Source organism: Bradysia coprophila, unplaced genomic scaffold (genome assembly GCF_014529535.1).
Source record: "Bradysia coprophila strain Holo2 unplaced genomic scaffold, BU_Bcop_v1 contig_151, whole genome shotgun sequence".
NCBI classification, from domain to species: Eukaryota; Metazoa; Arthropoda; class Insecta; order Diptera; family Sciaridae; genus Bradysia; species Bradysia coprophila.
The window spans coordinates 5,395,512-5,411,339 of NW_023503423.1; the positions used below are offsets into that span (position 1 = coordinate 5,395,512).

Genomic DNA, 15,828 nt, shown 5'->3' on the forward strand with positions numbered 1-15,828 from the left:
TACCTTAAAAAAAACGAGAAACATTTCCAACGGAATGAGATTTTCCGATAGAGATTTCCAACGAATGACTAACCACAGAACCAACATACTTCGCCGACTTCAAATCAATTACATTAAAATTACTTGAAGAACCACACGTCGCAAATTATCTTTAAGTGCCGCAGCAGTTGTGACGGTTGTGAAGAATCTAATACAAAATAACGAATAAAACTCAATGTAATGCCAATCGTACACAGTCGTAGAATCCAACAACTTGTTTTATTCACCACTCCAAACCATATGAACAATCTGTCATTCGTGTTTCTGTCACAGCCGAATGTGGACGTCTTGTTACGTTATTATTTAACCAGTTAAAAGAATTTCTCGAATCAATGTGAAAAGAATCGGTTTTTAGTCAACATAATTTACGTTCAATGTTTGTCCACTAAGTGCCTTACAAATTAACCGAATTGAAATCTAACAAATTAAGTTTAGGAGTAACAGTGGTGAGCAACTTTTTCTTTCCTTTGGTTTTATTTGATTGAGTAACAACATTTACCATTTCCATTGTCGTGTATGATTCGCGTGTGTTTTTGTATGCGTGGAACGAAAATTGCAATGCAAATCAAGTGGAGTGTGTAATGTGTGGATTCCCCGATTTACAAGTGCTGCATTTCTGTACCTGTCTGAGGTGTTTGTTAATGCGATTTCAGATCACTTTGATGACGATTTCGTCTTAATTCCTGCCTAATACGTGCATGCACATTAGTACCATACTTAACATGTTATCAGTCCAATGTTTCATTCACCCCAAACGTGATTCTAGTTTTGTTTGTTTTGTTTTGACTTCACGAAATTGCACTTACAAAAACTGTAAATATAATTGCTCCACCAGTCGGTGATAATGTGACATGGGGCTACGTACGATTTCTGTTAGACTTTGGAACCCCTTTTCAAAACACCGACTTTCATGTAAGCAAATTTCACTTTGAGACGACAGGAAAATTTTAAGTCCTGTTGCTTTCGACCCCAGGGTGTCTCGCTTGCATTTACATTTACACTGTACGACATGGGTAATATTTCTCACAAAGATTATGTTCCCACTGGTGTAAACATGGTAATGTAATTAATGAACTAAACTTGCCAACTGTTATCGTCCAATATGTGGACCTAGTCCTTAAACAGTAAGCGAAAATTTTATAAATGGAATTGCTCATTTGAACATACTATTGTTGTGTGGATGATACCACAAATTGCAGTCCATAGATAAGACAAATCATGTTCCACTAGCCAAACACCAAACAAGCCGCGCTTCGTACAGAAATCGCAGTTATTTTCATGATAAATAGGTCCCAATTATTGGAAATTAGAAAACTGTGAAAGCATGCGAAACATTCAATTGTTTGTTAAAAAATCGTTCAAATTGATAAGAATTCGAATTGAATTGTGGGTGTATGGGTTACTGAATTCGATATACCCTTCATACACTCAGCGCAAACACACAGAAATTGATTAAATATATTGTCGATTTTAATTAAGCGAACTTAAGTTAATTATATTCAATCACCAAGGCCGTAACTGAGTCATCAACCGAACGGATAAACTTACTGGACTAGTAGTGTAAAATCCACACAAAAAAATTGTGAGAAAGCTTTTGTTACATGATTATAATCGACATCTTTTACGAATGGTGTCTGCGGTTAAGGTACAGCTTCTGCTTCATTCATTTTCAATCAATTGATCATCAGTTGGCTATAAACGATGTTAAGGTCAATCTTGTTTTTTCATTCACATGTTGAGATTGTTCATCAACAAATTTTTATGTGAGTTTGTGAAGTGCAGCGCTACTCGTAGTGAGTTGACGTTATTTTGTGTGTTCAAAGTTGTAATTGAATGAATGTCTACATGTCTAGTTATAATCATATGTTGCATAGTCAGCATGTCAACCCCATATATATATCATTACTGTCTGGCAAAAATTCAGTTTTATTCAGTTTCGTATTTCAAGTGATAAAGCACGATACGCAACTTGAATATTTTCATTAATTTATTTGACTAACGTTTCGGTGAAACTGTGATAAGCAGAGTTAAAAGTTTGGAGATGTTTAGTCGAGATTAATTTGTAGACTCAATGCGAGACTCAATGTTTCGGTCAATGATACTACACTAAAATATCCATCAATAAATGGAAAAATTCTGGTTTATTATCTCTTTTGGTTCCAATCTTCGAAAAAACCCATTTAGAAGATTAAAAAAAAGTCGAAAAGGAAAGCAATTGATCATCTAGCCATGAAATATATTTAGGAATTAAATTCGATATTATGGCTGTAATGACGATGTCCATAGGATTGATCCATATATTGTATAATTTTGAGAAGACGAGGGCAAAACTGTACAGAAAGTCGTGGTACAGGGCCCAGAAAAGCTATAGCAAATACATGTAATATCAAAGTCATTGATACAAAGCCACAAAGTCGTGTTACCTGACCCTGATATGAACAATTTTGAACTGACAGCTTACCGGAAACTTTCTTTGAACATTTTATTTAACCTGAAACTCGATCTGAGGTACGTGAGGTCAGGTTATTTTTCTGACTTTCATGTCAAAGTGTGATCAAAATATTTCGACTTTTTACTTGGATCAAATTCTTTTACAACCCTTACCAAGTCACACATTCTGGTACCATGACCAAATATTTTATTGAAAATCTTTAGCATTGACAAAAAAGATTCAAAAATCTTACCTGCTGCAGGTAACGTTGTCTCCAGGTAATCTGCAATAACTTTAGCAGTACGCAATACGCAATATAAAATGCCCAGCTATGGCAGCTTATACCTAATACAAACTACCTGGAGACATAAAGTTACCTGGCTCAGGTAAAATTTTCAAATCTTCGTTGGTCAATGTGAAATGAAAAATCAGAACCAACCGGTTTTTTCTGTAGATAACACTCAGGTATCTCTTTCGCCAATCTAATCATCGACCCATAAGTACCTACTTTTTCAAGGCTATCTCCCAAAATCGGTAATAAATTCAAACATTTCTCATTTTCTCTCTATTCACCCCCACAGTCACCCAACAATGGCTTCTAATCAAGCATTCGAAGCTGGCGATGATCCAACAGCTGTAACAAATCGAACCGAACAACGCACACCAACAAATGGAGAAAACGTTCCTAATGAATCAACCACATTGGCAGGAGGTGCAATTTCCACATATTTTGCCGATGAAAAAGTTTTTATTCCCGATGTAGATAAGGTAAATTTATAGTCAAAATCACGTCACATCTCGCAACTTATAAATTAGTTTTTGTATAGTAGCAAATGTGATGCCATAAAATGGCTGGCTTATCATTACACCGAGTCCTTGTTTGAGTAATTAACTGATAATTTTCGTCTTACCAGAGAAATAGAAGACGACAAATCTCGTGTGAATTGATTAATATTCAAATATTTAATGTGTGAGCGAATATCTTATCGTTTCTTGGAAAGTATAAAAATTATTCGAATGACGAGAAAAACAGTTTTCTATTTGTGTACTCTGTACTTGCGTCTGTTCCTTCGTTTTATTTCTATTTTTTACAAAATGTTTGTCGAATATGAATTTCAAATTTTTATTTCTTCTTTTTGAAGCGAAATGAGTAATCTATACACTACTCCCGCTTGCTCAGACAACACTGAACATTTCAGAACGAATGCTTAACGACCTATGTTCACTTTAAATGTTGAAAAACACAAACCCTAATAGCACTCTTGTGTATCATGTCCCCATTGCATGATCTTTAATTACATTCCTAGAATGACGTCACGAAAATCAAGATTAACAAGACTGAATGTCTCTACTTAACTACTCCGTTACCACTTACTATGTTCACCGCACATAAACATAACTGAAATTTTGTTTCACTCACCAGCAAGGATTTAGTTTCCGAAAATTATGGGCATTCACCGGTCCTGGTTTCCTTATGTCCATAGCATATCTGGATCCCGGTAACATCGAATCAGATTTACAAAGTGGAGCTGTGGCCAAATATAAACTGTTATGGGTGCTGCTGACGGCAACAATATTAGGTTTAGTTGTACAAAGATTAGCGGCAAGGTAACGGCGACGATGCTTTCTGTTTTAAGAGGCACCGGCACTTAGCTAAAATTGTAGCCTACATTTGCGTGTTTCGTATTTAATTTTTGTTAATATCTTTTCGTCAGAATCCTTTTTGAAAAATGGACAACCGCAATTCCGACCACAAATCTGTTAGCTTTAAATAAAAATTAGTTTTGGTTGCAGCAATTTGACCAGCTCTGAGAAAAGTGAGCAGTTTAATGAAATTTTCATAAACTGCTTATTGTTCTCAGAGCTGATCAAATTGCTGCAACCAAATCTATTTTCTGTTGAAATCTAACACGTTCATGGTCGGAATTGCGGTCGTACATTTTTGAAAAAGGATTCTGGTGGAAAGATATCATCAAAAGTAAACTAAAGTCCAGTATTTAAAAATCGCCCTAATGTATGCTTTTCGGCAAAGTACCGGTGCCTCTTAATGCAAATGAATTGGATTTTAACAGCCGGGATTCATTGATTTCAGACTGGGAGTAGTTACTGGACTACATTTAGCTGAAATGTGTTATAGGCAATACAAAAAATTCCCACGATTAGTTCTGTGGATAATGGTGGAAGTGGCCATTATCGGATCGGATATGCAGGAAGTTATCGGCACAGCCATAGCAATCTATTTACTGTCGAACAAAGCGTAAGCGTTTTTCAGTTCGATAATTTTGTCCGATCTGTTCGAAAACTATTTTATTTACAGTGTACCGCTGTGGGCCGGCACATTAATAACCATTGTCGATACATTCACTTTTCTATTTTTGGACAAGTACGGTCTCAGAAAATTGGAATTCTTCTTTGGTTTTCTAATAACTGTCATGGCAGTTACGTTCGGCTATGAGGTATGTGATGAGGTCGTTACTCACTTTACGGAATATCAAAATTTCTTATCTCATTGTCTAGTACAATGTGTCTGCACCACCGCAAGGCGAGGTACTGAAGGGAATGTTCTTCCCATGGTGCACTGGTTGTCAGTCCAGAGAGTTATTACAGGCCGTAGGTAAGTTCACCATACATACGCGCCGTTATCAATGTGAAATTAAAATGTTTATTTTTGTTAGGCATCGTTGGTGCTGTGATCATGCCACATAATTTGTACCTGCATTCTGCATTGGTTAAGGTGAGTAACTGTTGAACTCCGAGGACCATCATGACCTTATTTGAGTTCGCTTGACAACTTTCCATTCAATTTCAGTCTAGAGATATCGATCGCCGCCAAAGTTCAAAAGTTCGTGACGCCAATTTCTACTTCTTCGTCGAAGCTTGCATCGCTTTGTTCATCTCGTTCATCATAAATGTGTTTGTCGTTGCCGTATTCGCCCATGGATTATATGGCAAAACAAATCAAGAGATCGTAAGGCTCCATCCCGCCTCCCGAGTCACTTACAAAAACTAATCCGATTCAATTCAACCATATAGACCGACTCGTGCGTTAATCAAACCATGTACGACGACGCTCTGTCACTGTTCGGACGAAATACTAAGATTGTCGATGCTGATCTGTACAAAGGTGGCATATTCCTTGGCTGCACGTTCGGCGCTGCAGCGATGTACATCTGGGCTGTGGGTATCTTAGCGGCCGGTCAAAGTTCAACAATGACCGGAACATATGCCGGACAATTTGCGATGGAAGGATTCTTGAATCTTCAGTGGGCTCGCTGGAAGCGAGTACTTTTGTAAGTTTCTTTGGATGGGAAATCCCCTATCGGCTGGGAATAAAAGGAATCTTCTTTTCCCGCAGCACCCGACTCATCGCCATTGTACCAACATTCTGTGTGGCATTTTTCAGCCAAATCGAAGATTTAACCGGAATGAATGACATTCTGAATGCCGTGATGGCATTACAATTGCCGTTTGCCGTAATTCCTACTATTGCGTTTACGTCCAGCCACTTTATCATGGGCGAATATGTCAATGGTATTGGGAACAAAATCGTTTCGTGCATTCTATGCGTGGTTGTCATTGTGATCAACATATTTTTTGTCACCGATCAAGTGATTGCCGCTGATTTGCACTGGGGCTACATGTTGCTTGTCGGTAATGTCGAACGATGGAATTTTTAATGCGATTCACATTGCGTCTAAATTACCTCGTGTCTACTTTCAGTGGTCTTTGCTGTCCTGTACATATTGTTCAACTTATACCTCGTCATACACATGACCGCGTTTATGGGTAACCAGAGAGTGTTAAACGCCAATGTAAGTTCATTTTGGTCTTAAACATTTACAGTCAATGCCAAAATATTTCACTTTCAGCTTGTCCAGAAGTACGTTCTACCAGAAGATAATTCGCTTCTATTTGATGAAAGCCATAACAACTACGCAAGGTAAGAGAGGAACAGCGGGAGAAGAAAATTTTTGTTTTTTTCCCCAAAGTGTCCGTTTTCACTGTTCGCTAAAACACAGAAAACACGTTCAGCCAGACACAAATCGTTTTGATTTAGCTTTAACACTTGGTTTACTGGTGTAGAAGATGTGGTGTTTGTATTTTGTATCATTGAAAGATTGCAAGGGGCAGATTAAAAGAGAAAATCAATTGCACACTCACAAGTCATTCGTTTTAACAGTCATACAGTCGATCAAATGAGTTAGGTAGAGCCCGCAATTTGGGCTACACAAGCACCTTGTGGCCACGACTTGAAATCTATGTCAAATTAACCGCTACGGAAAACCCTTTTTTTCTACGACTTTGATTTTTGAGCGACCCATAGGGCCCTAACAAATGAGTGAATCAGCCATCACACATCGTTGAAAATCCAAATTGGTTCTAAAATGAAGATTTTGTAGACAAAAAAGTCCTATTTGAAAAATAAAAATTTCGTTCAGGTCTGGCGTGCCTGACATGTCGACAATTAAAAAATTTGACTTGCCATTCAAATCCGATTCGGAAATCAGATGCATGTGGGTCTGGTACTTCTTTTGTTGATAGCATCGCCCATCGTTCAATACAAAATCTTTTACTTCATTTTATTTACCGTATAAGACAATACTACCTAACTCAGACCTTATCGACTACTCTTGTCATCATTGGCGATAGCAGATGACTAGTTTCTGAAAGGCTAATGATTTTCCGTTAATCTGCCCCTCGTGACTGAGATGTTGAAAAAAAATATTTTTTTTTGTTTATGCAAATGAATCACAAAACACAAGCTGTTGATGAGTAATTCCATTCACTATGTGATGTTACCGTGTCAAGCAATATTAAATGTTGAGTATTTGGCGAGCAGTTGAGAGATTTTAACGATCGGTTAAATTTACTTTATTTTGTTAACTTGATCGCGATAAAACCATTTGATCTGGGAGATTTTGACTCGATGCAGAACGGAGCGAATTAATTGATCTGTTCGTTGCTGGCGAGGGTTAAACTACTTTTTGTAATTAATCCTAATAAAACCTAATTTGTAATTAATGTTCCTACGACCTAATCAATTAATTGTACCTAGATCCGCACTAGATCAGGAAATCTTGGCACACTAGTCTTATTACGACTACCTTCTCACGGGTACTGCCTATTTTTGGTAGGTTTATTTGGAAAGTTTTGCCAAGGTTTACCAAAACTTCCAAAAAAAGTTCGATTTTGTACATTTTTGCACATTTTTCCAAAAATAGGCCCTGCTTACGCTTGTTTATCTTGCTTTTTTCTATCAATCATGAGATAAGGCGGCCGCAAGTTTTTTGTCTATGACGAACAATGAATGTACAAACCGGAGGACATAGCGATTTCATATAAACAAACTCACCTCTCATGAGAGGTGCGTTTCTTTATATGAAATCACTATGTCCTCCGCTCCATACAAAGTTTTACATTCGACCATACCTTGTGTTGACGTTCATTGATGACGAACACTAAAGCCGAAAATAGAAATGTTTTCATTCCAAAATGACTTCTTGTTCATCTTCCAAAATTCAGAGAAATGCTTTTGGGGATGTCCATAAATAATGTCCACGATTTTGCGAGATTTTCCCAAATTGCGATTTTCCAATAACTTTTTGGCATGGCGTGTCACACTTTGTGAGAAGCCAATCCCTATATAAGTGGACGTCATTTTTGGACAGCTCCTTAACTTCTAAGAAATTTGAAACGTAAGAACTTCTAGTTCACCATAAAACGATAGAAGTCAAGTGCAATTGAGTTTTTCGTTTCTTTGCTATAAGTAGACTCGAAAACGTTCTATAAAATTCTGATTCAAAATGTGATAAAATGTTCGCTCGTTTCCGCTCTTTTGTAAAACTTATCAACAAAATGTTCGAGTACAGAATGAACAAAATATTGATAAAGACTTCATGGATTTGAATGACTCATCACAGCAGCGTTACACACAATGCTTTTTTTTTCACTACACATATCAGCCTCATCCTCAGTCTCATGAGTATAGTGTTTCATTGATTTACTAATATTTTCCGTTTATTTTTTTATTTTATTTTTATTTCTTATTTAGGAATAAAAAGGTTGTCGCCTAACACGAGGCTGGAATCTTTTTGTTTTTCGTCCTAACAATTAATTTCATTTTGGGGTATATATTACATACAGCGCTTTATTTATCGCTTTCTTTATTTATTTTGCCACCTAATTTTAATTGCATGGATTCAATGATACTAAACTTGTTGAAGCAAAGAATCGCTTATCATTTTGGAATTTTGGATGATCAACTTTAACTTAGCTTGAGTTATTTAACCCGAAAAATGCGTGTCGCTAAAATTTTGCCAATTTTTCATCGAATTGTTCTAATAAATAAAATGTTGACTTTGCTTGTTTTTATTTCCATCATAGACTATTATAACTTTAACGCACATTAACTCACTCACTCGTATGAAAAGGATGAGTCCCACACAAAAAAGTAGCAGGAACCAGTTAAGTTTAAAACCTCTTGACATATCATAGAACCAGGTTCAGAATCGTTACGAGCAACGATAAAAATACAATCGTTGCTAGCATTCTGTCGACTTTTTCTTTTCTTTACACGATCTTTGGGCTAATGCCAAAGAACCGGTAAACCGTAATACCGCTCTCTTTAAACTTACCGGTAAAAAACCGGTTTGCTAACCTTTCAGTTCGGCATTACTGAGTTCAGTCAGTTAAAAAAAAATCGTATTTAAACGTACGCATACCGGTAAAAGGAACACAACAATTTCTTTAAAAAAATCAACACTTGCCAGCAAGTTACCACGGTTTAGAAGATTGATCAAATTGTGCCGTATTTTTTAAGAAATACTCCTCTAATACAATAAACATCTCTTCAATTTCGTCTTTAAGTGGAATTAATTGACAAAGTACGTACACTCTCTAGGAAAGAGTCTTCAGGAGATCGTAGATGCTTCATTCAATTTCACGGTTTTTCCATACATTTTAGCGTTTGTAGTTCGAAAACTCAATCGTGGTTAACTCGTCTGCTCTCCACTACTCGATTTTGCTGCCAGTGCGAAAATACAAAGCTCAACCGCAGATCTACTAGCAACTGAACCGATTGTAAAATTTGTAAACAAAACAGAGCTAATTGAACCGGTTCATGTCAAGTAATCTTGAGTGTAGACCTTACGGTCATTTATGTGAGGAGTAGAGATTACGTCGCTGGAGCCCCGTTTAAAATTTTAGTTCCAGTGAAGGAATGGGGGTCAGCGTAGCCGTTTCATATACAGTCTTTGTAAAGCTTTCGCATACCTTACCGGCAAAACTATTGTTAAGATAACCGGTATTCGACTCCCACTAATTCTCTGGCACTAGCACTAGAACAGTACGATATTCCGATACTTCGAAATCAGCTAAAAAGATTAAAAAAATAAGCATTGCTTATTAAGCAACTAGTATTAGTAATAATCTAGCCCCAAACCATATGGCAATCATATGGCACAAAACTTTCTTATATTGCCATCGGGATCACATTACTTTCTTACAAACTTTTCTATGGGACACGATGAATCTAACAATGTAAAACAAATGGAAAGTTATTTGGGGACCACACTAACAATGTTAACTCATTTCATTTTGCATATGGTACAGAAATATTGGGGGTGAACCATTACGGTTCGCAAAGTTCGTAAGTAAGACAATTTTGTAAATTTTTGACATTTCTCCCACACATTAAATGTCAAAAGTTTACGAAATTGACTTACTTACGAACTTTACGAACAATGACGGTTTGACTAGGGTAAAACGTTTCCTATAAAATTCTCTAAACTAATTTCCTCTGGTGACTGCTGTATTCTATCAATTAGAACTTCGCATATTTGTTCTCTTTTTAAAACGATTTTTTTTCTGTTTTTTGTTTCATGTTTTTTTCCTTTCATTAATTAAAAAAAAATCAACAAAATCTTAACTAACCCAGCATAAGTACGTCGTACAAGTTGCACCCTGTTTACACATAAAACCACAAATAAATTCACCTGTGAGTACCCAAACAATTTTTGTGTTAAAAATCTTTTAATTTATTTCTTTCGATTGGTTTTTTATAAATTTTACTAAAATTCCTTTTTTATCTTATCGTTTTCGAACGGTTCACCTTTTTCTATATACTTTAATGTGGTTGGTCAATTTATTGGTTGAAAATAAAAACACAGCTCAATTGTGATGGACGGTCCTGGTGTAAGGAGTTTTTCCATTAACTATAGACGTTCCAGCATGTGATGTTCAAGGAGTTATAGAGATGTTTGTAAAAATTTACGTGTAATAGAACTTATTTTATAAGAAATAATTTTTACGAAATGATATGGAACTAACCGACGTGCGTCACCATGAAATGAAATATTTAAAAAGAAAATGCCAGAAGAAGTTTGAATTTATATTTTTTTAACTGATATCAGGTTATTGAATGAGTAAACTTACGTCCCAAACTCCTTTCATATTACATGGTAATACCATCTCAATTAGGGTGGAATCCACCCGCTGGACTACTTACCTACTTTTAAATTAATTCAGAGTCACCAGCAAATTCAATCTAAATGTTAGTTGAGTTGTTTGTTAGTCGGCAAGAAATGGTCACGCCTAATTGCTTTTTTGAGCTTGTTGAATGCAAAAAAAAACTGAATTTGAATTTCAGAAGCTATTTTGCGCAAGCCCCAGCCCCACCTACAACAGCTATTTACATGACTAGGGATAAAAAGGTGAAAAGTAGAGTTTTTGTGTGAAGTTAGTTGATCCAAGGCGAAGTCAAGGTCAATAAGCGCACTAAAACGAGACTCTTCATTTTTATTCACAGTTAATGGATTTTACATGCTAAGAGCGTCGAAAATAGTGCTTCAATTTAATTTTTTTCAATTTTCATTTATTTCCAAGAAAAAACTTCTTACATTAAACACACAGCGTAGCTCCAGTATGCGTTACAATTCTAAGGAGCTACAACAGTAGCTTGAAATATGAAAAGTATGGTTTTCGACACATGCAGCATGTAAAGTCCATAACTTAACTCGGGATAAGAGTATGGTTTTCGTGCGTTCACTGACCTCCGTTGCGCCTCGGAAGAACAGAATTTATACGAAAAGTCTACTTTTCATCTTTTTATCCCTAGTTATGTAAAAGACTCATGATAAATCAGTGCCATAAAATCATATGTAAGCTTTAACGCTTTCTAAATTAGCACATGTTTGGTAGAAGTTTGACGATGACACTCAACATTCGAAGAAATTTAATAAATCCTCACAATCACAATATTTCTAAATAAAAAATCTCTAACAGCTCGGTATAGTCCTACTCTATCGATTCAATTCACACTGTAAGTTCGTTCTTGAAGGGAATCTCAAATTAACGCAATGTTGATGAGTCTGATAGACTCATATAGACTGGATTTATTACCAGCTAGCATCTAAATTACGGTACAACATACTACACTCAGCAACTGTTATTTGCTCACCTTTGTATGAACGTTCTTTACCTGTTAGTGGGGCAGACCACCGTTATTTAATAGGGTTAAAATGTAATTTTCGTTCATTTATTCAGACATTGAAGTGCATTTATGATGTGAGTGGAAACGTTCAGTAAAAATATTTGAAAAGTTTAACAAAAATTGCTTTGCCTCAGCTTATTTCTACGGAAGTATCTTCTACACTGATTCTTACTGAATGTTTAAAAGAAAAACTACTAACCAGTAAATTCTAACCGAATTCTCATTATTCCGGGCTATGTTAATAATAGAATGTAGAATATGAACCTGTGTTCGATTGTTTGTTTGTTTTTTTTTTGGCGAGCTGTAAGTTATCCGAAGATGTGATACATGTCAAAATAAAAATTTGAACAGAGTGTCGATTCGATGTAAAATAAAACCCTCTTCGATACAAGCTAATAATAATAGATAGTAGATGTCTATGGGAGAGGGAGAAACGATGGAAGACCATAATCCATCCCATAGACACCAACGCTATTTTACTCAAGAAAGCAAAACAAATTTAGACAGCATGAAATAAAGAATTATTTATCTCGAAAGGGAAATGCCGAGTTGAGTAAAATAATTTACAATTAAGAGGCCCATAAATAATAAAACAATAATAGAGTTAATGTCAACCGAATTTGTGTCTAACTTTTCTACAGCTGTTGTATGTACCAGCTGGTCTACTCACACAAATACGCCGTGTTTATTTATTTATGTTTTTATAGGTGTTTCATAGTAGAAGTAGCTCCTCTAAATTGTTATTGAACTCACTGAAGCTGGAGCTACGTCGTGTTATTTATTATGTAATTAAATGAATTAATGAAATAAACGAAATAGCGTGTTACGCATGGTATTAGTAAAGAACCCTCTGCAACGCATAAAGAACTTAGCGCAAAAGAGAGGCCTAACGAAAAATAAAGAAATCCTCTCACAAAATCGTGCATCTCTTTTACACTAAGTTTTTTACGCGTTGTAGGGCAGTAAGCCAAGTGATTGTATAACGAGTGTGTAACAGCTTATGGGCCATTCAAATAGGTGCATGCTGTAAAATAGCGTTTTTGGGTGCCCCCTTACTCTTTGCACGCTAAATATTGCGCACTAAATATGGTCGTCGAGATTTCAAATAAAAAGCGAGCAGTAAACGCGCTTACTGACTAACGAAAAATCGAATTCCAACTAAATTGACAAATTTAGTGAGTACGACGTATGGGTGTCGTTATATGAAGCTGCCTCAACTGTAGGTTGACATATTTTATAAAGGACTATGGTCTGATTCCTCACTGTTTGTTAACTCTTTTACCGATCGAACGGTAGAAAAAAATATTTCTTTACGAATCATTTTGCCCTTTGGTTTTTTGCAAATTGTTCGATCGCACTTGTATTTGTGGACGAAACTTTAGCTCGGTCGAATCATATCCATGAAAGACTTGCAAAATTTACTTAATTAAAAGAAAATGGTTTTGTCGAGCAATTAAGTCAATATTAAGGCCGAGGGGTAAATATTTGTAAATTTCGTTGACAAAGAATTTATAAAAAGGTAATCCTCTGAGGATTTGTTTTATCGTTTTCCAAAGATTTGTAGTGGATTTTTTACTCATTCTGGGTGGATTTGAAAAGGATTAATTTCAATTTTCAGAGACTTTCAGAGAATTTTATGATTTCCTATCGTACAATTTTTAAGGATTTTGTAAGGAACTTTTTTTGACTGATAAATGATTTTCTATGAATATTTGCCACTCGAGTAAAGTCAGTTTGGAAAGACTGTTTTAATGAAACAAAATAAAATATTAGTAAAATCAGTGCGCACACTTTTTGATTGCTCCTCCCTCTTGACCGCACGCTTTTGCACGATTTTTGGTAGCCCTACTCCCCAGCTGTTTCGTGCGCACTATTTGAATAAAACCTTAAGGAAAATTAGACGCTGATTTGATTGACATTACTGTGAATGAATTTATATAAATTAGTAAATCTAGGATTAAATATAGAACAGTACAATATAGTAAATACGCACGCTTAAAATTGCTAATAATTTTTCATTTTTTATTTTTTATTTAAATTTAAAATTTATTTACTTAAGCGAAACACTTATTTCCTAAAGAAAATCTTATAAATTTCTATAAAATTTCTTTTCTTTCAATTAATCCATTTTCAGACTGGACTCATAGCCGTTACTGGGCGGGTCTGAAACTGAGGATTCAGATTATGATATTGAAATTTAGAGATAAAGAGAAACGGACGTGTGCGTGTGCTTTGAATCAATTTCACCGATTAGTCGTTATTTTTTAAAACAATTTTTTTTACATGTGATCAATTTTCCAAATAAATGCGAAGTGTGCAGAGATATTTAACATACAGAAAATTAGATTTAGTTGATTTCTTTTTGAAAAATTAAAATTTTCATTGGAAAAAGTATGAAGTTTTGTTGGAGATGTTATTTTTTGCCAAAATTAATATTTTTTAAGACATTCTTTGAATTATGATGTCAGAACTTTTTTTAGTTATATTTCAAGAAAAATATTAAGTTTTGAATTAGTTATGTCTTAAGTTATCTATTCAGTTAATAAATTATGAATTCAAATGCAATCCTGACTATTTATTGAATCATTTAGTCGTTAAACGTTCCGAATTCCCAGAGAGACTTTTATCTTTTTTTAGGTATATATGGCAACAGTATCATAAATTGCATAATCATTGTTTCTCTTACTGTTTCAAACTAAATCTCGTTCTTCAATTTGGTACCATGTTTTCTCTACGATATTCGTTGACAAATATGTACACTAGACCTACCATTGTTAGCGCTAAGAAAGATATTGGAATAATATTTTTCATCTTAGGAATACCATCATCACTACGCAATTTGCTCACTGGCCAACGAATCATCCATGAGATCGTGATTGATGAAATGAGCAGCGACAAGGTTTTCGAGAGCTATATTAACGAAAATTCGAGAGATGAGAGAGAGTATTAAATTAGATGGAAGATCCAAAAAAGGTTTTATATTCATCAATTCAAGAAATACAGTTTGAAACAAGTTTGATAACCTGACAACCTGTTAACTGAGAGATTTAGAGGATATCTTCAACTTAAATGCGATTTCCATCCCAGCGGTCACAGTTTCGTTAGGGAAACGATTCGTTCCGATTCTAGGAAACGCCACGGAACGAAGTGCAGATATTTGAAGAAAACAACTCAAGATCTTAAGAAAGCTCGGAAAATAAATAAAAATATTTCAAACTTAAACCAGTATATCCAATTAATACAATGACTACTCAAGCGTTTTTCCAAAGGGTCGTGCGGCGAAACGAAAAATGACCCATTTTGGCGTAACCATGATCTATCAACATTAAAACTGCCAAATAGCCAGAAACAGTAGCATGTGCAAAGAATTTTCAAATGGACAATCGTCTGAGGGTTTAAAGGATTCTCTTATCGTTTGCAAAGGTTTTTTTACTGACTCTGGATGGATTTTCAAAGGATTTTTTACTGACTCTGGATGGATTTTCAAAGGATTTTTTCAATTTACAAGAACATTCTCCCTTTTATTGGATTTACGTGAGCCTTTTAAAGGATTTTCTATGAATTTTAGGATTTTCTTTCGTAAAATTTTGACGGATTTTCTTCTGACAAAGGATTTTCTATGAACATTCACTCGACACAAAACCTCTTATCGTCCTGCGAAAAAAAAACAAAAACAAAAAAAAGAAAAGAGTCAACCCGAACAAGTAAGCAGCAAGTGAACACTGGTATCATGAGACTAATTTCTTCATTAGCCTGACGGCAAGCATATCCAACAGTTGTACTGAGGGATTCTTTTGAAAAACAGCCTACCGAAATCGGGCGTGTTTTCGAGTGGAACTTTTTATAGGTACCTAGAAAGGATTTCGAC

General features: G+C 35.4%; 1 protein-coding gene across 6 annotated transcripts; it reads left to right on the top strand.

Annotated features, from left to right (window-relative positions):
* Positions 1–226: 226 nt before the first annotated feature.
* Positions 227–14,292, top strand: LOC119074586 (protein Malvolio). Of its 6 annotated transcripts, none has more exons than XM_037180823.1 (13): positions 227–485; positions 3,052–3,238; positions 3,894–4,078; positions 4,563–4,727; positions 4,788–4,926; positions 4,988–5,084; positions 5,146–5,204; positions 5,280–5,438; positions 5,504–5,760; positions 5,826–6,121; positions 6,191–6,282; positions 6,340–6,410; positions 10,639–12,581. In XM_037180823.1, the coding sequence occupies exons 2-13, from the start codon at positions 3,062–3,064 to the stop codon at positions 10,703–10,705; spliced, it is 1,764 nt and encodes a 587-aa protein (XP_037036718.1). In that variant the 5' UTR covers positions 227–485; positions 3,052–3,061; the 3' UTR covers positions 10,706–12,581. The 6 variants fall into 6 exon arrangements, with proteins under 6 accessions (XP_037036718.1, XP_037036719.1, XP_037036720.1 ...); XM_037180824.1 differs by lacking the exon at positions 10,639–12,581 and adding an exon at positions 8,523–8,698; XM_037180825.1 differs by lacking the exon at positions 10,639–12,581 and adding an exon at positions 14,095–14,292 and having other exon boundaries at positions 228–485.
* The last annotated feature ends 1,536 nt before the right edge of the window (positions 14,293–15,828 follow it).